General features: G+C 41.1%; 1 protein-coding gene across 2 annotated transcripts; it reads left to right on the forward strand.

The window, feature by feature from the left end:
• Positions 1-1,040: 1,040 nt before the first annotated feature.
• On the forward strand, positions 1,041-24,283 carry LIPK (lipase family member K). Of its 2 annotated transcripts, none has more exons than XM_045876196.2 (9): positions 1,041-1,145; positions 3,758-3,872; positions 6,470-6,668; positions 7,981-8,090; positions 9,261-9,397; positions 15,900-16,046; positions 17,892-17,963; positions 20,348-20,419; positions 24,022-24,283. In XM_045876196.2, the coding sequence occupies exons 1-9, from the start codon at positions 1,041-1,043 to the stop codon at positions 24,259-24,261; spliced, it is 1,197 nt and encodes a 398-aa protein (XP_045732152.1). In that variant the 3' UTR covers positions 24,262-24,283. The 2 variants fall into 2 exon arrangements, with proteins under 2 accessions (XP_045732152.1, XP_064449604.1); XM_064593534.1 differs by having other exon boundaries at positions 6,569-6,668.
• The last annotated feature ends 9 nt before the right edge of the window (positions 24,284-24,292 follow it).

Here is a 24,292-nt window from a genome sequence, read left to right on the forward strand (position 1 = left end):
ATCTGCGCAGGCGTGAGTTGGGTTTAAGCTCACACTGGTCAGGGTGCTCTGGGCCATGGGAGCTCTTCCTCTGGGCAATCCTTATTGCTTGAGGGGTGGTTTCAGTTTCTATCATGGGATGCTGTGCCTGTCATGTCTTTTTCCTGAGTTAAGAGATAGGCTGGGAGAAAGAACTTAAGGAAAATGTGGGACAAATACGGATATGTATATGCAGGTGGGCAGCCAAGGTCAGATCTTGGGGTCAATCATGAGGAGTTTGGCAGGTGACAGTCTTTTTGTCCTCTTTATCATTTGTTTTAACATTGGGCTCAAAATATATGCACAATTTACATTGTTTTCCCCTAATATTATATAATAGAGATTTCACATAACACATATAAATATTATACTTGGTGGCTGGATAATACCATTCTTCCTCACCCATAATTTATTTTATCAATCTCTTATTTGGTAAATTTCACTATATTAAGATATATAATCAGGAATGATTTTATAATAATTATGTCTTTTTTATTATGTATATTATTTTTCCTTTGGATAGACTGCTGGAAATAGAATTGCTGAGTGAAAAGAATGAATATTTTTAAATTTGTAAGTCATGTTAATAAATTTCTCTCCATAAAGGTTGTGCCGATGCTTACTCCCATGATTAGAAAAAAGGAATTAATTCATTTGGTAACTAGAGATATTGAACATGCTTTATTAATATATTGGCCATTGTATTTCTTTCTCTGCAAATTCTACATTCCCTTCTTTTGTCCAGCTATCTAGTGGAGACTTATTTGAGGTTTATGCTTTCTTTCTTCTTTCCTTCCTCCTTCCTTCCTTTCTTCTTTCTTTTCTTACTAAAAATTCATAATTTCAGATTTTTCACGGAATGAGTCTTGAATATTAAGTTTATTGCTTGCTAAAGCACAACCTAGAAGCAGGTTTCTACTCTCTCTTACAGTCATATTATAGAAGGATTACACCAAAGTTCACTTGTAGAATTCTCTTTGCTGACAAATATATTAATATTTCCTTTCCCAGGCAGACCCCAAATGTGGCAGCTTTTAGCAGCAGCATACTGGATGCTTCTTCTTGGACCTATATATGGTTATCACAAGAGAAGAAGTGTCACAAATCCTGAAGCTAATATGAATATTGTAAGTCCTTCATTAAGAAAAAACATTAAGGGGCACCTGGGTGGCTCAGTCATTAGCATCTGCCTTCAGCTCAGGTCATGATCCCAGGGTCCTGGGATCGAGCCCCACATCGGGCTCACTGCTCGGTGGGAAGCCTGCTTCTCCCTCTCTCACTCCCCTTGCTTGTTTTCCTGCTGTCGCTGTCTCTCTCTGTCAAATAAAAAAATAAAATCTTAAAAAAAAAGAAACATTAATATAAGGAATTATTAATTTATCATCATTTTTTTTAAATTTTATTATGTTATGTTAGTCACCATACAATACATCATTAGTTTTTGATGTGGTGATCCATTGTTTTTGTGTAACACCCAGTGCTCCATGCAGTATGTGTCCTCCTTAATACCCATCACAGGGCTAACCAATCCCCCCACCCCTTCCCCTCTAAAACTCTGTTTGTTTCTCAGAGTCCATAGTCTCTCATGGTTTTAGATCTAATTGGTCTGCTTGTCTACAACCAGTTCTACATTGACTAAATCTGTGTTCACTCCCCTATTCCCTGGCATGGCTAACCAGGAGCTGGAAGTTGCTGATCTAAACTTTGAAAGACTTGAGCCAAGGTGGAGCAGTAATATTCCCTTTCCTGGTGATTTGAGCTACCATCTGATGGTGGTTTCCTGAAGAAAAGTTTCATGAGTTCATACTGATGACCTCTACAGAGTATCCTTGCATTCTCCATAAGGCTTTTTATAGAACAGTTTCTTTAATTTGTGAGCTGTATCAGTGTTTTTCTTAGTTTAATAAGCCAGACATGGTTTCTGTTGTTTGCAACTGAAAGTATCTTAACATGCAGAAATTTGTATCAGAAGTAGAAAGGAATAGAGTGGGATGGAATAGAGCTAGTCAAAAAGAAAGAGAGAAAGAGAAAGAAAGAAAGAAAGAAAGAAAGAAAGAAAGAAGGAAAGAAGGAAAGAAGGAAAGAAGGAAAGAAAGAGAAAGAAAGAAAGAAAGAAAGAAAGAAAGAAAGAAAGAAAGAAAGAAAGAAAGAAAGAAAGAAAGAAAGAAAGAAAGAAAGAAAGAAAGAAAAGGACAGGCAAATGACCAATTTCCACCATAGGCTTCATTCCAATGGGATACTCCATACTCTTGCATAAATGGTGAACCACTGATGTCCTCACCCAGGTCAAGGCTGTGCTAGAACTTTAAGAAGAATGTAACTGTCACAGTTTCTAATGCGTGTCTCCTGTTGTTCCTGTCTCCACAGTAAGCAGCAGGTACCCCTAACCTCCTACACTGCTGAACTCACAGTCCGTGACTATATGTCTCCATATAGAAATTTCCCTCTTTCTCTCATATTCACACACATTCTCTTCCTTTCTGGTCTGGATGCTTTTTGGTTCTTAATTATTTTATAAAGATGATAAGAATAATAAACATTTACAGAGCACTTATTTTGTGCCAAGCATTGATCTAGTTATTTTATGTATAGTCCTCAGAACAAATCTGTGAAGAGATACTAATATAATTTTTATTTTACAGTTGAGGGACAAAACGGTTAAATAACTTGCCCCAAGTTGTACAGCTAAGAAGAGAAAGAGCTAGATTTCGATGCCATACAATTTGTCTCTAGAATCTAGGCTCATAACCACCGCTTTAAATAACCCCATCATATATGCACACCTCTCGAGCACCTTGCATGGGCACATGCATAATCCTGTGGTAAAGGCATGCACTTTGGAGCTAAACTTCCTTAGGCTTTAATTTGTCTTTCTCTCTTCCTAGTGTACAATCTCAGATAGATTATTCATCTCTCTGGAACTCGGTTTTCTCAGCCATGAATGGGTATGATCCCATCTCAAAGGCTTGTTGTAAGGATTAATAAAGCAGAACATATACACCATGCTCTATGCAGATGACCAGTAAACAGTACTTGCTCTCTTGCCTGTATATCTGTGCAGGAGGTATTTTTCATTTGGGTTCAGACTCTCTTCTTTACATCTTCTTTACCCTCTGCCCAAGAAACTGACCTGTAAGAACTAGGTCAACAAGGTCCCTTGACTTTGGCTTTCAGTTCAGTTCAGCCCATTGAAATCTTGAGCAGGAGATCAGAAGGAGGGACAAGGGTAAGGACAGATGATTTGTTGTCCTGGTTCCCTCCACGTGGTCACCTTAGATGGGCTGTCTGCTTCCTCTCCATGTGGTCCTTTCTTCCTATCTCATTGTGGGCCTGGGGACCACTCTCTCCCACCTCCCTTCAGGGTTGGCTGGCAATAGCTCACTTGTTACTAGCCACGGGGCCCTACACAATCCCCCATGGCTTCCCTCATTAGCTAACCATACACATTTGTTTTCAAACATTTTGTGAGTGAACCCGGGTGCATTAGTAATTCTCATTGTAATTCTCAATCCAGGCTGGGCAGACGGGGATATAAGGTCAACCTCCCTCGCCTTCCAATGCCTCTGCATGCAACCTTCTTCTAAAACCCTCCTCAAGGGATCCTGAGTTTCCTGCTGCATCCTGTCCCAGTACTTAGTTCAACAGTAGCTTGTGTAACTCAAAGGACTATGTTGCAATGTAGGTATAAAAATCGAGAGCTGACATCATGGACATGTCTGTTTTCCTCTCCTCCTTCCAGAGCCAGATTATTTCCTACTGGGGTTACCCTTGTGAAGAGTATGACGTCGTGACCAAAGATGGTTATGTCCTCGGAATTTACCGGATTCCTTCTGGAAGAGGATGTCCCAGAGCAAGTAGGATTTATGTTGTTATGGAAGGAAGACTGCCTCCAGCAGTCCTAGAGGAGCTGGGCAGCTTTTGGTCTGAAACAGGAAACTCATCACCTCCACCAGTCCGGCTCCATTTCGCTTGTAGAATCCTCTGGGGTTTTTCAAGCATTTAGATACACAGTTGGCTCAAACAACATGGGAGTTAGGGACACCACTACCCCCCACCACAAGCAGCTGAAAACTCACATATAACTTTTGACTCCCCTAAAACATAACTACTAATAGCCTACTGTTGACTGGAAGCCTTGTCAATAACATAAACATCCAATTGACACATATTTTGTATTATGTTATATGCATCATATACTGTATTCTTACAGGGAAGTAGGGGAGAGAAAAGAAAATGTTAAGAAAATCATAAGGAATAGAAAGTACATTTATATGACTGTACTGTATTTATCAAAGAACTCCACAGATAAGTGGACCCATGTTGTTCAAAAGTCAACTGTACACTCCTTATTTAGTCTTTTCTTCCTCCATGACTTTGTCCTTCCAAAAATAACATGAAATAAAACTTAGTCTTGTTCTGGACTCCCTTCAGGCTTAACAACCAGACCCCTAGAAGTCATCTTGACGCTTTCTTGTCCATCACTTCCTATATGCAGCCAGTCACCAAGATCTATCAATTTTGCCTCCAAATTTCTCTCTCATCTGAAAACTTCTCTCTGCTTCAATATTCCTGAAGTCTAGGTTTGGACATGATCATCACCTCTTGCTTCAGCTATTCCGACAGCTTTCCAACTTACTTCATTTGTAATTAGTTCTCTTCTTAAGTCATTGGGACTTCATGTTTTAAGTCAATCTGACCCGATTTTAAAAAAGATTTTATTTTATTTGTTTATTTGAAAGGCAGAGAGAGAGAGAGCGATCACTAGCAGGGAGGAAGGGTAGAGGGAGAAGCAGACTCCCCGCTGAGCAGGGAGCCCAACATGGGGCTCGATCCCAGGACCCTGAGATCATGATCCGAGCTGAAGGCAGATGCTTAACCAACTGAGCCACCCAGGCGCCCTAAATTGGACCCAATTATTGCTATACTTAAACTGAATTAATGAGCCATTCCTAGCTCCCTACAATACAGATTGATCTCTGTAGAGTAAGGGGGAATCCACCTGGCAAGAACTGTTTGCTTTCTTCTCTCAAATCTTAGCTCCTTTGATACTTTGGAGTCTTGTATAATGAAACTTGCCAGTCTCAGAATGGTTAATCATATAAAGAGAAAAATCTAGATTCTAGATAACCCCATTACAATAGTCATGAGAACTTTGTCTGCCCAAACTTTTATTTCAGTTCTGCCAGCTAGCTTTCAAAATGTGTGAGCTGGACAGCTGACTCTACAATGAGAAGCTGCTGGGGGCTCAGATCCGAGGGGGCCTATGCTTTTAGGCAATAATTTAGCAGAATTAGTAACACCTCTTCTTTCCGTTTCCTCCAAAGGTAGACTGAATGAACATAGACTTTAGTTTCTTGCGTCTGGGTGACCAAAGGCTCTCTGGGGCCCCAGTGTAACCACCCGATCTCTGGGAGCTGGTCTAGCCCCAGAGGGAGCTGAGGGGGTCCCGGGTACCAGCACAGTAACAAACCTTTTGTAAAAGACAGGAACATTGTTGTTGCTTCTCTCTCTTGTCTGTGTCTCAATGCCACTTCCCTGCCTTCTTCTTCGTCAAGTTGTCCCAATTCCACATCGTGAACAGAAATTTTCTATCAGATTAACAATTTTACGTTGCATAACATTTCACTGAACATCTTGCATTTTGCTGTTTTGCTTTCTGACAATGTGAATGAAACTATGTGGCATGTGTAAAATCGAGCCTAGTGCCTGGCACTCAGTCAGTATTCACAAATGGCATTTTTAATGTTTCTATTACTATTTCGAGAAAAAATTAGTTTGGTAATCAGATGCTTCGTGAGACATCAAATGTTATTGATATGAATAATAATAATAGAGAAATGATTCATTATGCCGGACTGTCTTGTATGTATTTTTTAAAGATTTATTTATTTATTTTAGAGAGAGAGCAAGAGAGAGTAAGATGGGGGGCAGAGGAAGAGAGAGAATCCTGAAGCAGACTCCCCGCTGATCACGGAGCCCAACACAGGGCTTGATCCCAGGACCTTGAGATCATGACCTGAGCCAAAGGCAGCCGCTTAACCGACTGAGCCACCCAGGCGCCCCTATGTATTTTAATTCTAATTTAATTCTTATGACTACACTATGAGATAGCATTTGTTAATTATTGCCCATTATACAGTTAAGTTAATTGAGGCACAAGGGGTTAATGTGTAGCAGAATAGACTTTGAGCAAGAACAACCTGACTCCAGTACCTACAGAATAATGTAAAACATTATATATAATCCAAATTTTACAGAGACAAAAACAAGACAGGAGAAGACAAATAACTTGCCCAAGTAAGCAGTTCATAAAGGACTCAAACCCAGATTTGCCTGGCACCAAATGTCATCCCTTCCCCTCTGTTCTACTAGAGGAAGTCAGGAAAGAGAATTCTTCTCCAGACACTGAGGGCGTTCAGACATGAGATTCTTGTTGCCCATGTGTTTTCAGCTCCGAGGCCTGTTGTGTATTTGCAACATGGCTTAGCTGCATCCGCCACTAACTGGATCTGCAACCTCCCGAACAACAGCTTGGCTTTCCTTCTGGCAGATATCGGTTATGACGTTTGGATGGGCAACAGCCGGGGCAACACCTGGTCCAGAAAACACTTGAAATTCTCACCTAAATCTCGAGAATACTGGGCCTTCAGGTAAGGAATTACATACTAATAAATAAAGTATGTACCTTGTTCATGGACATGGATACCCTTGGATTTCCCTCTTTCTGTGCACACACAACCCAGTGGAATCCACGAGAAGGAAACAAACATTTCTTCCTCTACCCGGGCTTTCTTCACAGGCCCTGAAGAAATGCCCTTATTCATTGCATTGCTGTTTGTTTAAAAAACCCCACTCACTCGTGTGTGTGTGTGTGCGCGCGCGCGCAAAATATATATGCAAAAAAAAAAAATCAAAATGCAAAGATCATCTTTAGAAAGGTTAATTCCAGGACTATCACTTTGCCACTGTGGACCCCAAAGGAAGTTTACCTGGGGTGCTTGCTAAAGAGGAAAACCGAAACTGATCGAGAAATGGGACCGGAAACAAGGCTCTGGGTGAAAATTTTGAGAACCAGACATTCATGATAAGCCAAGAGTGAGCCCCGGGTGAGTTTGCACAGCTGACCCTTCCAATGTTTATTCACTGAGGAGTGAATGAACCATCCATCAGCTGGCGGGGCTGAGACCTGGCCCCAGAGTCAGGTCCTGGGGAAATAAAGAGAAAGCCTGAGCACAGAATGAGCCAAGAGCAGAGTCACCAGCAGCAGCACCCTGGGGCATGGTCTGCTCTAGAAGCCATGCCGTCTTCGTCCCAGGGGGACCCCCCCACCCTGGTACAGACTCTAAGAAGCATGCCCTGCAGGTCACTAAAGCTGTTTGTTCCTTTCTTCATTGCCGCCTTATTCCTCGAAGCCATTTGGTATTTCCTCATTCCACACCCCAATGCCCCCGTGTCATGGCATGATTACAGGTAACGTGATGATTCCCTAGGTGAGTGTTTTCCCAACTACACATAGGAAAAGAAGCACCTGAGGTGACTGATAAATACGCAGATCACCCGGCCTCTTCCCCAGAAGTTCTGATTCAGTCTGTCTGGGCTGACTCCTACAAATCTGTTTGCTTTAGTCTGCTTTTAAAATAAACATTCCAGGTACTGTTCTTTTCAAGGGAGTTTGGTAAATCCACTGTAGAATTAAGTGAACTATGACTAGCCTTACAGGAAAATCCTCTCTGGGACTTTGCATAGCAGATTTTTCTGATTCTGGTCTCTTAACCATGTCACTCTTGCCATCAAGGGGACATCTTCAAAACTTGCAGAGATGCCTAATGTTCTACATTGACTCTAGTCTTAAACTGACAAAAGCTATGTATCTATGTCTGCAATAAATGTGTCTAAACATTGTAGGACTGACATTGAGTTGGGTTTTTTCCCCCCAATTTTTTTGTTCTTTCTCTTTGGCAGCGTGGATGAGATGGCTAACTATGATCTTCCGGCCACAATCAATTTTATCGTAAAGAAAACTGGACAAGAGCAACTCTACTATGTGGGCCACTCCCAAGGCACCACCATTGGTGTGTTTGGGGCAGGTGGGATCTGAGAGTGTCAGAGAACCTTCCATATTCATGAAAGGGGTCAGGACTTCTTCCCCCTGTGCAGTCTCTAGCTTGAGGACTTGACCTGGGAAACCATTTCCTCTGACTGGTTTCTGAAGAGTAAACAAAACGAGGAGGACACCAGGGATTTGTGCCACTCCAGACTGAATTTGGAGATTGATAGATAAGCCTGAGGGATAGGGACTTACTCCTGTGTGTACACCACACACAGTTACCAGACACTGGTTTAGACCCTGGGAAGGCCGAGATAAGAATGATATGGGTCTTTCCCTTAAAGAGCTTTCAGTCAAATGAGGACACCAAAAAGAAAGCAGAGAATTACAAGCTGTGGACATCATATGCCACAATTACTGTTTCTTTTAGTTCCTGGAGGCACTGGGATAGGCTAGAGTAGATGGTGCCTTGTTGACAATGCCCTGAGGCACTTCACCCCCTTCCCTGCTCCCCATGTAGCTAGACAGCTCAACAATATCAACAGCATCTCCACCAGGCTCTTTTCTACATCTGAATTCTAATCAGGTTTCTGGTGTAAAGTAGGTCTTTAGATGCTATGCATCTTACATACCATCTCTCATTGCAATCTACAAACATTTGAGACCATTATCATCCATGTTTTACAAATGGCTGAATTTGGAAATCCTTTCCAATGGTGAGAATGCCAAAGAATACCTTCAGTTTTATATATATATATTATATATATATTTAACCTTCAAAAGAATCATCCTGTGAGGATTCTATTTTCCACATTGACAGCTTGAGAAAACCAAGACTTCCCACAGCTAGTGAATGAGAAGCCAAAATTATAGCCCAGTGTTGTATGATACTAGAGAGTATGGTCAAGGTAGAATGGCTCTTGGAGTTTACCTGGACATGCCCCACAATGGATGTTTGAACCCTTTCTGCAACACTATGAAGAGACATAAATTCTCCAGGGAAAAAAAAGTCACTGCATTTTGAATTAGCCAATTGCTTCCTTGAGAAGTTTAGGAAATTCTTCCCTACCAGTGGTACTTATTCTGAGCTGTTTTTGTAGTTGCTGTTGTTGTTTTTAATATGCCTACTTTTGCTACCATTTATTATGAATGAAGAATTGTTTTAAATCTATAAACTAGTGTTCTTCCCTTTCAGCCTTCATAGCATTCTCTACAAATCCAGAGCTGGCTAAAAGGATTAAGATATTTTTTGCATTGGCTCCAGTCATCACGGTGAAATACACCCAAAGTCCTATGAAAAAATTCACAATTTTTTCCAGAGAAGTAGTCAAGGTATGTGACTCCTCCTCCAAGTTTAAATCTGTAGTAACTAAAACTAGCTCTATTTTCACTGATTTCAAGAGAAGAGAACCTTAGACAAAATGGCATTTTACAAGCTTCTGAGACTATAACAGATGTAAGATGTCCATGTAGATCTACTGATAATGTAATTTTACCAACAGGGTTCAGGGAGCTCACTCCAATACCATTCTACCCTATTGTCTAAATGTCTATCAGGGGCTTCTATCCCATGTCATTCCTCACTCACAGATAAAGCAAATGTTGAGGTGATTAATTGATTTGTTTAATCTAGTAGGTTAAATTTCTCTCTAGTGACCCTTGCTTTTTTAGGAGCAATATGGAGGAGTTAAGATCACAGCATGGCACCAGATGGCATGGGGTTGGATCCTAGCTAGCTGGGTAAATTTATCAAGACCTTAAATCTTTTGTGAATCATTTTCTTCACCCATAAAGAGGGAATGTTAATAGTTCCTACTCCTAGGACTGCTGTGAGGATTGAGTTCAGACTTGTGAATCCCTTAGAACCAGGTCTTGCATATTATAAGCCTTCAATTAATGTCACCTACTCATTGCTGTCATGATTTGCTTAGAACATACTTTCCCCATCACTAAAAGTCCAACCTTTTTTTTTTTTTTAAGATTTATTTATTTTAGAGAGAGAGAAAGAGAGTGAACATGAGCAAGAGGGGCAGAGGGAGAGAGAATCTGAAGCAGACTCCCCACTGAACTCGGAACCTGATGTGGGGGCTCAATCTCACAACCCTGAGACCACCTGAGCAGAAAGCAAGAGTCGGATCCTTAACCAACTGCACCACCCAGGCACCCCACTAAAAGTCCAACCTTACTCAACGGCCCACACTTCTTAGACTCTCAGTCTGTCAACTTCTCAAAATCTGGGCAATATCCTAAACTCCAGATTCTCTCTGTGTGCTAACAGCTAACTAATCTGATCAGTTACTCAGTTGAAGTGAATTGGTCCATGAACTTTAGTGTGTTTTCCTCTTATGGATTGATATGGGCTTCTCCTATTGCAGACTAAAAGTGATCATTGCATTCAGTGATTTCGATTAAAGCAGATGAAAGGAAGACCATTTTTACAGAAGCCAGGGATTCTGGCTTGTGAGAAATAAGTACATTAGCCCATGGTGATTCAATTCCATACCTATACAACCCAGAAAGACACAAATAAATAAAAAGATACTGTGTCCACAGATTGGAAAGACTAATATCACTAATGTGTCCGTACAACCCAGAGTGAACTGCAGATTCAGTGCTATCCCTATCAAAATTCCAATGGCAATTTTCACAGAAATAGAAAAAACTATCCTAAAATTTGTACAGAAACAGAAAGACCCCAAATAGCCCAACCAATCTTGTGAAAGCAGGGCAAAAGTGGAGGCATCACACTTCCCAATTTCAAACTCTATTACAAAGCTATAGTAATCAAAACAGTATCTTACTAGCATAAAAACAGGTGCATAGACCAGTGGGATAAAATAGGGAGCAAGAAATAAGCCCACACTATGGTCAACTAATCTTTGACAAGGGTGCTATAAACACATAATGGCGAAAAGACAATCTCTTCAATACATGGTGTTAGGATAACTGGACAGCCACATGCAGAAGAATTAGGAACACCTGGTGGCTCAGTCAGTTGGGTGTCTGCCTTCGACTCAGGTCATGATTCCAGGGTCCTGGGATCGAACCCCACATTGGGATCCCTGCTCAGTGGGGAGCCTGCTTCTCCCTCTGCCTGTCGCTCTGCCTGTTTGTGCTCTCTCTCTCTCTCTCTCTGTCAAATAAATAAACAAAATCTTAAAAAAAAAAAGAATTAAACTAAACCCCTATGTTACACCACTCACAAAAATTAACTCAAAGTGGATTAAAGACTTACACAGAAGATCTGAAACCATAAAACTGCTAGAAGAAAACATAGGGAAAAGGCTCCTTGACATTGGTCTTGCCACTGATTTTTCTGGATAAAACACCAAAAATACAGTCAATAAAAGCAAAAATCGCAAATGGGACTAACTAAAAAGCTTCAGCACAGCAAAGGTAGCAATCAATATATTGAAAATGCAGCCTACAGAATGGGAGAAAATATTTGCCAACCAAGTATCTGATAAGGGGTTAATAAACAAAATATACAAAATGCTCATATAATTCAATAGCCAAAAAGCAAGTAATCCAATTAAAAATGGGCAAAGGATAAGAACGCACATTTTTCCAAAGAAGACATGAAAATGGCCAATAGATACATGGAAAGATGCTCAACATCACTCATCATCAGGGAAATGCAAACCAAAACCACAGTGGGGTATTGCCTCACACTCATTAGATGGCTATTATCAAAAAGACAAGAAATGAATGTTGGCGAGGATGTTGAGAAAAGTGAACCCTTATACACTATTGGTGGAAATGTAAAAAAACAGTATAGACAAATTAAAATGGGAAAATTTTAAAGAACATTAAAAAGTCAAAAGAAAATAAGGAAATGCAGTCATTTGCAACCTAGATGAAACTAGGGGGCATAATGCTAAATGAAATAAGCCAGACAGGAAAGACAGATACTGTACTGAGTCACTTATAGGGAGCATCTAATATTAAAACCAATTTCATAGAAAAGGGGAATAGAATGGTGGTTAGTAGGGGCTGGAGGAGGAGGAAATGGGGAGATGTAGGTCAAAGTATGCAAACTTCCACTTATAATGTCTTTTAATGTCATTATTTAATGTCATTTATAATGTCATTAAATGTCATTTAATGTCTTATGGTATCAATTATTCCTCAATAAAGTTGAAAATGAATGAATGAGTAAAAAAAATGGGTAAGATCTGTCAAGTTGTTTTGGAGATTCATTGAGATGATATATGTTTAAGCATTATACCTGGCCTATAGCAGGTGTTCAGTAAGTACTGTCTAGTACTATTAATTGGGTTTATTTTATTTTTTTTTAAAGATTTTATTTATTTATTCATGAGAGACAGAGAGAGAGGCAGAGGGAGAAGCAGGCTCCCAAGGAGCAGAGAGCCCGATGCGGGACTCGATCCCAGGACCCTGGGATCATGACCTGAGCCGAAGGCAGACGCTTAACCATCTGAGCCACCCAGGCGCCCCTAATTGGGTTTATTTTAGGTTCAACCTCAGCACTTGGTGCTTCAGATCTCCTGTTTACCAATTGCTTATCCTCTCCACCTCTCCCATCCCTTGTTTTGCCCCTGGGCATTTATGTGTTCTTACCCTTCTATCTTTTTTCTGACCTACAGCTTGCTTTGACCCTTTGCTCTTTATGTGTTTTCTATAATAGTAAGGGTTGTTCGTATTGTCTTCATTTCTTTCTTTCTTCTTTCTTTCTTTCTTTCTTTCTTTCTTTCTTTCTTTCTTTCTTTCTTTCTTTCTTTCTTTCTTTCTTTCTTTCTTTTGGGGCGTGGGGAGGAGCAGAAGGAGAGAGAGAATCCCAAGCAGGGTCCATGCTCAGCGCAGAGCCAGAGGTGGGCCTTGATCTCACGACCCAGGGATCATGACCTGAGCCAAAATCAAGAGTTGGACACTTAACCGCCTGAGCCACCTGGCGCCCTGTCTTCATATCTTAAAAGAAGAACCTGAGGCTCAAAGAGCCTAAGCACCCTGTCCCGAATGACCCAGCGAATGGGTGGTGGAACCAGAATTTGAACCCAGATCTGAGCAGGCCATCTATGGTCAATGTTCTTTCTTCTATGTAATTATTTACCCTCCTTTCCAATGCCAAACTGAAAAAGTCAGCTCTGGATTCTTATGCAGCTGTGTACACAGAGCCCAGCTCAGCAGTCCATTGAGAGCTGCATCCAGCCCATGTTCTGCTTGGCAAACCATGAGACCTGCCACGGGGCCACGTACCCAGAAGAAGGGATATCTTCTTAAATTAGAGCTAATGCAAGACTGCTATACTGTTATGTGACAAGCACACCCCCTCCAGAACCAACTTGGAATTACAGTCTACGAGTCATGTTGACCACACTGTAGGAATGGGTGTTCTATGGCTGGCTGGCCTGCACTACTATCCTCTCTTTTTAGGTTAGGGTGAAGGAGCAATTATCTGTGCCTGGGTAAATATAATGGTAGTTTTGTTGCATTGCTCATGTGTGGGGGTAGAGGTAATGTGAAGTCAGAGACCGCCATGCTACTTCACCCTGTATTTGGAAACACCAGCAGTCAGAATAAAGAACAAGGGCCCTTTATGGCAGATATAACCTCTTTCTTCACATCATATTTTGATGGCTGGTCACATCTATGAACTGGCACTTCCTTTTCACATGGGTTTTCTGCCAAGTGTGGATGATGAAGATATTGGTAATGAGAAACAAAAATGTTTGCTGATTAAAACCAGACCCTGCTTTCTACTCTGATTACTTATTCATGTGCTAATCTATTTAGATTATTACACTTGAGAACATAGAAGAGTTGCAAACATTCTTTAATTTTATTTTATTTAAAGATTTTATTTATTTATTTGACAGAGAGAGATAGAATGGGAACACAAGCAGGGGGAGTGGGAGAGGGAGAAGCAGGCTTCCCGCTGAGCAAGGAGCCCGGTACGGGACTTGATCCGAGGACCCTGGGATCATGACCTGAGCCGAAGGCAGACGCTTAACGACTGAGCCACCCAGGCTCCCTGCAAACATTCTATTAAAAGGTAAGTTCAGGGGCACCTGGCTAGCTCAGTCAGAAGAGCATGTGACTCTTGATCTCCGAGTTGTGAGTTTGAGCCCCATGTTGGGTGTAGAGGTTACTTAAAAATAAAATTTTTAGGGCTCCTGGGTGGCTCAGTCGATTAAGTGTCTAACCCTTGATTTTAGCTCAGGTCATGATCTCAGGGTTGTGAGATGAAGCCCCACATGTGGCTCCACACTGGGCATGGAGTCTGCTAAAGATTCTCTCTCTCTCTCTCTTTCTCCCTCTCCCTTTCCCCGCTACCACTCATACACATGCTCTCTCTCCCTCTCAAAAAAGAAAAAAAAAAATTAAGTTTTAAAAATTAAAAAAATGTTTTTTAATTAAAAAAATTTTTTTTTAATCTTTCAAGTGTCCCAGTGATTGTGACAAAATGAATGAGAGGCCAGAATGAATTAGATAATGTCTGCCATGATTAATTACTGCTTTCTAGACCTAAAGAGGTTGATTTGAACTTTTTTAACACATTGTAGTCTCTCTTTCTTTCTCCTTCCCTCTCTCTGGCAGGAAGGGGTATATGAAGTCACAGTATAGAATAGATAACCTTAATATTCCATGGGATACCAAATTCCATTAAATGAAGATGACCTTTGACCATATAAAGTAACCACTTTTCAAACTCAGAATTCAACCAACTATACCCAGTAGGAATTTACTGGTTCGAGTTTACCAAAGATACTGTGAGATCTCATCATGCACTAGTGCAATAAAAATAAATGCTAGTTGTTATTGTTCTTTGGTTGTAATTGGTAGTTAAAAAAGGCTTCCAGGAGAAAGAGAAGCCAGTTTTTATTACTGTAAATAGAATTTCCAAAAGGTTTAAGAATTTAAAAATATCTTTACAGGGGTTCCTGGGTGGCTCAGTTCGTTAAGTGTCTGACTTCAGCTCAGGTCATGATCTCAGGGTCCTGGGATGGAGCTACCAGGCTCTGCGCTCAACAGGGAGTCTGCTTGTCTCTCTCCCTCTCCCTCTGCCCCTCCTGCCGCTCATGCTTTCTCTCTCTCTTTCTCTCAAATAAATACATAAAATCTTTTTTAAAACACTTTCATCTTTGTATCTAATTTAAGATTATAAAGCTAGTTATTGTGAAACAGACAAGATTCATCTTCTATGCACAGGAATGAGATATGAATTTGTGTCCTAATTCGAAGGGATTCCTAAAGTTCAGAAAGTAAATTCAACTCACTGGCAACATTGCCTGAAATTCCACTAGTAGAGATTGATTTTGCGGGGGTTAAGCTTTTGCTTCTGGAAGAGTTCGCTAGAATATTCTGGAATGATCATTCACTAATTATAATAGTAGTTATTGTTTGGGGAATGTTAAGTAGATTCTAGAAACTGTAGTAGGCTCCTTTTAAACATGACCTATTATCTTTACACAGTCTTACATAGTGCATATTAATTTTCCATTTCATTATCCATTTCCAGATAATAGAAATGAAATACTTTCTTAAGGTATAAGAGACAGAATCCAGAATTGAGCCAAAGTATCCCTGACTCCAAAGACTTACCAATTTCCTACAGGGGCTAGTTTTTCAGGGCACGTTCCCAAAACACAGCAAGTAGAGGATCTTGGGAAAAGGCATCAAAAGGAGAGTTGGGAAGACCAACAAGGTGGGTTGGGAGAACCAAAAACAAAATTTAACAGGCCTCTCTGTTTCACTGAAGACTAGCATAGAGCAGATACCACTGCTGTCCAGCCCTTGTCTGAGTTATCACTCACTTTCCACTTTTGGCATCCATATCCGTGAAATTTGATGGTATCTTACATTGATCTTGCAGGCTTTATTTGGTGACAAGATGTTCTACCCTCATACATTTTTTGACCAATTCATTGCCACCAAGGTGTGCAACCAGAAGCTATTTCGTCATATTTGCAGCAACTTCCTATTTACTTTGAGTGGATTTGATCCCCAAAACTTAAACGTGGTATGTGTAAGTAGTCGGAGCCAAGAAAACAATTGTTTTGTTGCACAGAGGTGAGGAGAGTTTGTACTGAATCACGTGGAAATCACATCTCAATGGCTTTTTATTTATTTATTTATTTTTTGGTCTCCTGAATTGAAGTTACATGTTGGTGGTTTCCAGCCAAAGCTGGGGAGTCCACCTGCTTTAGTAGGAGGATCTGCGAAGAAGGCTTGGCCATTGAACATTCTCACCAACTCTTGCTGTTGGCCAAAGTGCCGCCATTGAAAAATCCTTCACTTACACTAAGACAATGATTTTGAAATTTATCTTGCTGTGCTTAAACCTTATTCCAGACCTACTAAAGTAGAATCTCAGGGAGTAAGCTCAGGCATCTGTATTTTTTAAACATAGGTGATGTTTTCCACTTTCATAGGTGATTTGGAAATCGTCATTTTGTGAACCACTTACTTCTTTAATCCAAAGGGACTAAGGGATGGCTTTCCAATGATAGGTATTGATTCACTGTTCAAGGGACACCGAGAGGGATAAGCTGGGATTCCTGGTGAGTCCTCTCCAACTGAAATCCTTTTCTTCCTCGGTCACCACTAGCTGACCCAAAGAGTCGGAGAGGGAGGAGGGGAAGCTACTGTTTACTTCCCCTGCCAGAGAGGGGTATCTTCGAAACCACAGGCAGGACTAAGCTGAAAATGGTCTTCGACTATCTCACAGACTTCTGCCCAGAGTCTAGTCTCCCTCTGTTAGTGGAAGGTACTGATTAACACTTTTCTTGCTTTCAAGCAAGATTTCTAAAAGGCCATTTATGGAAAGTATGCCCTAGTCACTGGCTTTTCACATTCCTTCTCTACATTGTTCTCAGTTTATAGAAGGGAACTGTGCTTGCCCATCACTTCGATGGAAGCATATCATGGAGGCAGAGCTAAGTAAGAAGACCTTTAAGCACACACAATAAAGATCACCTCAAAAGCACCCTCTCAACATGGACCAAGAGTTTGCTAAAGAAAGACTTCACAAAATGGCCCCCTTGAACATTCACTGAGGGCCTTCATTATACATTTTTACAGTCAGATTGCCCTTTTTTTTCACTGTTGGGGACCATCCTATGGAATACTGTAGTCTCTACAGGATGTTTATTTGAGTGGAGGATCAGCAGGGATGCACAAGTAGAGTTTGTGGAACTTTGAAGAAATACACATGTCCAGAACTCACCCCTAGAGATTTTGATATCGATTCAGTAGGTTTGGGTAGGTCACGAGGGGTTATTTATTATTTTTTTTTTAAAAACTCCGTGTGTTTCTATGCTCACTTTGGTGGAAAAGTATAACTATGTATACTAAAAAAAAAGCAATGGAAAGTATAAAAAAATCAAGTTTTTTTTTTAATCCAGAAAAAATCTAGATGTTAATGGAAGTTACAATACTGGAAGGATTATGCTTGTCAAACTTTCAGAGAGCCCTGTAGAATATTTACTATGTTGTTAAAATCAGAGAGCAAACATTCAGATCTTTTCTCAATGTCTCATGATAAACAACTCTCTCAGGACGTCCTTTGGGACTTAACGCAGGGTGAGGAAGGGCACTGGGGCTTTTATCCCTTGGGTTAAAAGGGTTCCTGGACCTGTCTGACATGAGGCTGGAGAGAAAAGGTGTGTTAGCACCTTTGACCAGCAGGATGCCCTCTGGACTTTAGGAAGGCTGCACAGGACAGACTAGAGCCAAGGGAGGAGAAAGTTCTTCAAGAGGGTATGGTACAGGTTTATTCCTGAGAGAGAGAGAGAATACTCACAGTTATCTGTGGGGTGGTCACATGATTAGCCTCCAGATGAGAAATAATCTCTTTCTTTTGCAGAGTCGCTTGGATGTTTATTTGGCCCAGAGCTCCGCGGGCACCTCTGTTCAGAATATGCTGCACTGGGCCCAGGTACGAACTTCCTATTTCTGAAATGAGGCACATGCAGGTCTCTGAGACCCCTGAGGAGCGCTTTCCCAGAGCCCACCACAGGGTGTGCTGGCACCTGCTGCTGTCAGATTGATGCTTCTGGAATCAGCATCAGCTCGCTTTGACTTCCTGTTCTCTCTTCTGTTCATCGTGTCCTCAGTAGCGTCTGCTGTATGGGCCTGCTTCCCACAGATTTTGACTGAACTCTGATTTTTGGATCCCTCCAAACTGCCTTTTCTAGGGAAAGCTTGTATTTCCTCTTTTGGAAAATTGTCAGTTCTAACAGAACTTTATATACCATGACATGGGCTATTCCAGAAAGATCTGCTCAGCCTCCTATTGGCATGTGGGCCATTTCACAGTATGGAAATCATGCTTTATTCTGAGCAAATTAAATGTTAGAGAAGGACTAAAGTAGATTAATGGTTTCTGGTTTTACCCTCAGTTTAAATTTTTTGTGTGTTCTACTGTATCACTCAATATTCAGCAAGTTCAGAGGTAAGGCACATTCAACTGGTATAGCTTTCTGAGCCAAATATGTATGAACCTGTCTGTGTATGGGGGGAGGGGGGATAGGGAGAAGGAGAAAAAGGTCTTCCCAGAGTTATAATGTATCTGAGATCCTAGGAATCTGCACTTTAACCTCCACCCTAGTAAACTTGTTCTGTGCTTTAAGGTTGAGAAGCACTGCTGTACATAGCCTGAAATACTAGTTGAGGATTTCTGAACTCCTTCGAAGAGTTCCACCCCCTAGGAGATAAGCCTTCAGGTTCCTGCAGGAAGAAGGATGTTCAGGACATAGGGCCTCCTCCCAGTGAGGAGACAGATGGAGCCCGTGATGAGCATGGCCTTCATGTTTCAATCTCACGTTTACTGAGCACTTACTATGTGTTCTTGCTACTCATACATGTGATTTCATTCAGTCTCACTGAATTCTGATAACAGTCTTTCCATGGAGGCTTTGAGACCCCCATTCTACAAATGTCCTCACCAGTCCCTTACTCATCTCCCAGCTGACTGCTCTTCAAAAGATCTCTTCCCCTGTGACAGAAGGTCCTCTTCAAGACAGAAATAAGTCAGGAGGATGGGGGAAGGAGATGAGATAAAATACGAGGTCATAAGTTATGCAGACAGGTAAGGCAAGGGTGATGATGCTGATGTTGATAGTGGTAATTTTGAGTCTTCTTAGGTGTTATACACTTTATAGGCATTACCCTATTTATTTATTTTACCTTATTGCATTACCCTATTTAATCTCCACAACCCTATGAGGAGAATGGTGTCATTCCCATTTCACAGACGAGAATTAGGGAAGATAAATAACTTGGCATGAATCACAGATGCAATAATCCTTTAAGCCTGGATTCAAACCAGCTCTGTTTGCTGCTAGAACCCGAGGACCTAACTAGTCCACGATACTGCTTCCCATTGTCAAAAACCTGCAAAATTCCAACAGCAGCAGACTACTGCCTCTGTCCTTAGAAATCACAAGGGGAATAATTTTAAACTAAAAATCCGGATTAAATCAACGAGGGTGGAAAAAAAAATCTGAGATTCAAGTTAAGAAAAAAACCTTTGGAAGAGCCTGAGAATCATTTCATGAAGTGCTTGAGGCAAATGTGAATGTTATCTGCCTCCATCTGACATGGGTGGCAAATCACTGAAGAAGGAGCCCTTCGGCATAGAGGCTTATGAATGTTTCCATTCTAATAGCTGAAGCCTAAGCATGAAAATGCAAATATGGGCATGCATGTTGTCCCAGACACTGAGCCTGTGGCCACAGGACAGACGACATGGGGGCAGGCTGCTTGACCACGTAATGGGGGACAGCAACACTGTACCTCAAATAGAAAGCACTGAGGATACTCTGAGTGAACATTCCTCTCAATAGCAACAAAAACATTTAAGAATAAGGAATATGGTCATAATATCCTAGACCACCTGGCAAGAATAACGTACAAAGCTGTTTTTATGTTAAAACAGTCACTTTTCAATGTAGGAGATGTACAGCTGGTGCCTTTTAAAAAAATATTTAAATTCCTGGAGCTAAGATATTCAAGAATCATTCCATCCAGCATCCTTGTGAACATTTCATAAACATTAGAACATTTAAGGACATTGCTGTCTGAGGATTTTCACAGGAGAAGTATGGGGGAGGGGATTAAAAGACTGTCAATCTGTGAATTAGTATATCAATATTTATCATTTATATTATCTGGTTTATTCCTCTTTATTGGGTTTTAGCTCTTCTGCCGAAAGAGTGGGATGTGATGTCATCCTCTTTGTATATTTTCTGTTTATTGTCTTTCAATGTATGTTGTTTTCTTATATCATTGTAATGCATTTTTATTTTGATTTTATTATAGGCTGCTAATTCTGGTCTGTTCCAAGCTTTTGACTGGGGAAACCCTGATCAGAACATGATACACTTTCACCAGGTACAAAGATGACAATAATCATCAATAGCACCTGCAAGCGAACTAATAAAGTAGTATCCACTCCCTAAGCACCAACACTATGCCAGATATTTTATATCGATCAGATGCTACTTATTGGTTTCTTGCATGTTCCATATCATTACTTTTGATCCTCATAAGGACCTTGCGAGGCAAATATGATTGTCTTCACTTTGCAGAGGCTCAGAGAGGTTACGTAAATTGTCAAAATTATTTACTAGTAATGAACCAGAGGAGCCCAGGGGTTCCTGGATTTTATATCCATTCTTCTTCCACTGCTCTTATTCCTTCTCAAAAAAGAGAAACTCTCAGCACTTTGGGACAGTTCTTTGGGATGCCATGTACTATACTCATTTAAAAAAAACAAACAATATATGGATCATTAAAGATAAACCAGACAGAAATATCACTCTTAGAAAAAAATACTGTTATCTGCCAGAGAACGGTGTGTTAAGATATTGCTTGACACAATCTCTGAAAAATTTGGAGCCAAAGTTCTATATTAAATGACGATATGTTGTGTTCTATTTGTTGTTCTTTTTTCCAGTACTTATAAGGAAATCCGTACATGGTTTTGGCTGCGTGCTGATAGACTGAGCTCAAATTAAACAAGTAGTCATCAAAGATACATGAGTTTTTCAAGTCAGGGATGTGGAAAAATTTGAATTTTTTTAAAAAGCAAATTTTCAGTGCTACCCTAACTGCAGTAGTGAAAATGCATAATTTTGGCTGGGGTGAAAAATCTGATTTTTCTCCCAAACTGCTATAGTTTTCTCCTGAACTGCTAACCACACACAGACTCACCCACTACGACCAAGTACCATTTACTCTTGTAATTAACCAATTCCTCGTCCTAGCAAGAGTAGATAGTTGCTAAAAGGAAAGTGTCTTGGATGATGAGCTTACCTGTGGGACTCAGGTATCAATTTGGTTGAGAGCTGAGTCACAGGGCTTAGCTTTACCATTGTGCTTGCACATCTTCAGAAGACGGGGTGATTCAAGTTCATTTACAAATCTTTTGCTTGGGACCTTGGGGGAATAATGGAAAACCCCAAACAAACTGTGGCTGAACAACATGCATGTGTAAAAAGCAATCACTTTCGTCACAAGTATAAGTAAGACCCATAAATTAGACAGGCGTGATTATCATTGTAATCACCAATCCTTTATGATTACGAAAGTAAAAAAGAATTTCTTGGCCCAAAGCCAACACGTCTTATTTGCATCCTGAATTTTCATATGCATTTTTGCTTTGCCATCTTCTGGGCCCCCTTTCATCCTTCACAGGGTCCTCATTGCAGAGGGGCTCCGCAGGCCCATTCTCTTGCCATAAACCTTGCTTATATGTACTGCTCCCTCTGGGTTGTGCTGTCTCTCTATTCTTTACCTCTCTCCATCTTTGCATCCGAGTATTTGTGCTCTGTATGATCCCGCCAAGAAAACCAGAGTCAGGAAAAGCATGCCTCTTCTTTGCCTTTGGGGCACTGCGCGGGCTCTCCTGAGCCCTTCTGCTCACATGCACTGCTGGTGGTGAGCGCCCATTTGCACTCACAGGCTTCTCTGCTTTTCTCACTTCCTGTTGTAGCTACACCTTCTCATTGACCACTTGCTTCTAAGCCCAAGGCCATGGTCTCCCAGCAGTATAGGGTACGCAGGATACCCGTAAGATATTTAGTAACGCAAAGACCCAGACACCAACGCATCCAGGGCCAGTGACCTCGGTGATGAGTAACCCAGTGCTCTCTGCCTGAATACCACCCTGCCCGGAGAACTCCTGGTGCACATTCGCCAAGTTGGGGACCTCCCCCGGTGCCCTTCCGGTCTAGGAAAGCTCTCCCCAGCAAGGTTATAAGTGCCTAAGGATCTTTTGTCCATATAACCTTTTCTTCCTAATCTTGCTGCCAAAATTAATGATGGTGTATTTTCTTTTTTAAAGATATACTTAGTTGTTTTTAGAAAGAGAGAGAGAGCACGAACAGGAGGGGCAGAGAGAGGGGACGAGAGAGGGAGAGAATCTCAAGCAGGCTGTGCTCTGAGCATGGAGCCTGATGCAGGGCCTCGATCTTTTGACCCCAGGATAAGGATCTGAGCCGAAACCAAGAGTTTGACGCTTAATCAAGTGTACCACTCAGGCGCCCCAACGGTGGTGTACTAATCTGCTCACGCTGCCATAAAAAAAAAAAAAAAATACTGTAGACTGAGTGGCTTAAACAATAGAAATTTATGTCTCATAGTCCTGGAGGCTGGAAGTCCAAGGTCAGGGTGCCGGCAGGTGGGGTTCTGGTGAGGACCCTCTTCCTGGCTTGCCAAGGGCCGCCTTCTGGCCACACGCTCACATAACCTTTCCTCTGTGTTTGTGCTTGGAGACAGATCTCTCTCTTCCCCTTCCTATAAGGCTGCCAGTCCTACTGGGTTAGGACCCAGCCCTTATGACCTCATTTAACCTTAATTCCCTCCTAAGAGCCTTATCTACACTTACAGTCAAAGTAGTGGTTAAGGTCTCCATATACGAATTTTGAGAAAACACAATTCAGTCCACAGACTCTGGTGGCAGTCCATAATCTTCCAGTTGCAGATAGCAGAAGACAACTTTATTTTAGGTTTAAAAAATATATACCGCTTTACTGAGCTAAAAAGTGTGGTGGGAAATTAATAATAAATGGGAACTTAAATACTGTCCTCCAGGCTCTCCTGCTCCCTCAACTCCTCCCTCTCTCTCCTACTTCTGCTTGCGTATGCTCTTTCCCTTCTTAGGCTGTTTTAAATATAGTAGTAAAATGGTGCCTGGATGTACTTAGCTCATAGCGTTCTTTCAACGGCAAACCCAAAGAAAAAGCCAGTATTTTTCTCAATCGCTCTAGCCAAAAGTTCCAGAGAACTCTGGCCTGGTTTTAGCCATGAACTCATCTCTCATCCAGTCATGGAGGCCAGAAGGATGATGGACTGATTGGCCTGGCCTGGTCATCCTGGCCCACTGAGGAGCTAGGGGATGGGATTTGTTGGATCCACATGAGAAAGGCTGTATAACCAGAGAGACGGGGCAAGAGATTAATACCACAGCCACTCTTATCTGGGACAGGCTGGCTCCTTCCTAACCTCATATTTCAAATGTTTTCATCCGTTGGTCTCAGTGCTCCCCCAAGAGCCTGCTCAAGTGTCAATAATCCCCCTAGTCGAGATTTCTGCATATGAGGAGAGGTATTTACATTTATCCAATCCATAAATACATCTATTTTGTTGGAAAAGGACATACTCTCCATGCAAGCACTACTAGAAAGATGGTCCTCATAGAAATAACGGTTCCCTTCCCCTAGGATTCTTTCCTATTTTCCCCCCAAGTGCAAATCAGGAATAAAACAGTTGTGATTTTTTGGTTTGTTTGTTCCCAATTTAAATTATTGCATGAAAGTGTTTTTAATTACTTTTAACATTTTAGTGTCTATATATCACTAAGTGTATTCTAACTGCACACTTTGAGCATTTGAAGAACTTGCTTCACAATTAATACTGAATGTTACTTCCATAAGGTGGTTTTCTGTAAAAACTGTTTTTTTTTTTTTCTCTATCTCTTTAACTGTAATTAGCTTACACCTCCCTTATACGACGTTACAAAGATGGAGGTGCCAACAGCTGTGTGGAGCGGAGGACATGACCGTGTGGCTGATGTCAGGGACGTTGAGAATTTACTCCCTAAAATTACCAGGCTTATTTATTACAAGTTGATTCCACACTACAATCATGTGGATTTTTACCTTGGACAGGATGCACCCCAGGAAATTTACCAAGACCTTATTAGACTGATGGATGAATGTTTGCAAAATTAAATGCATTTTCCTTTCTCTAAGCAAGTGGATT

This window comes from Mirounga angustirostris, unplaced genomic scaffold (assembly GCF_029215605.1).
Source record: "Mirounga angustirostris isolate CCGP_5_RB_7025 unplaced genomic scaffold, mMirAng1.0.hap1 SCAF_6, whole genome shotgun sequence".
Classification (NCBI taxonomy): domain Eukaryota; kingdom Metazoa; phylum Chordata; class Mammalia; order Carnivora; family Phocidae; genus Mirounga; species Mirounga angustirostris.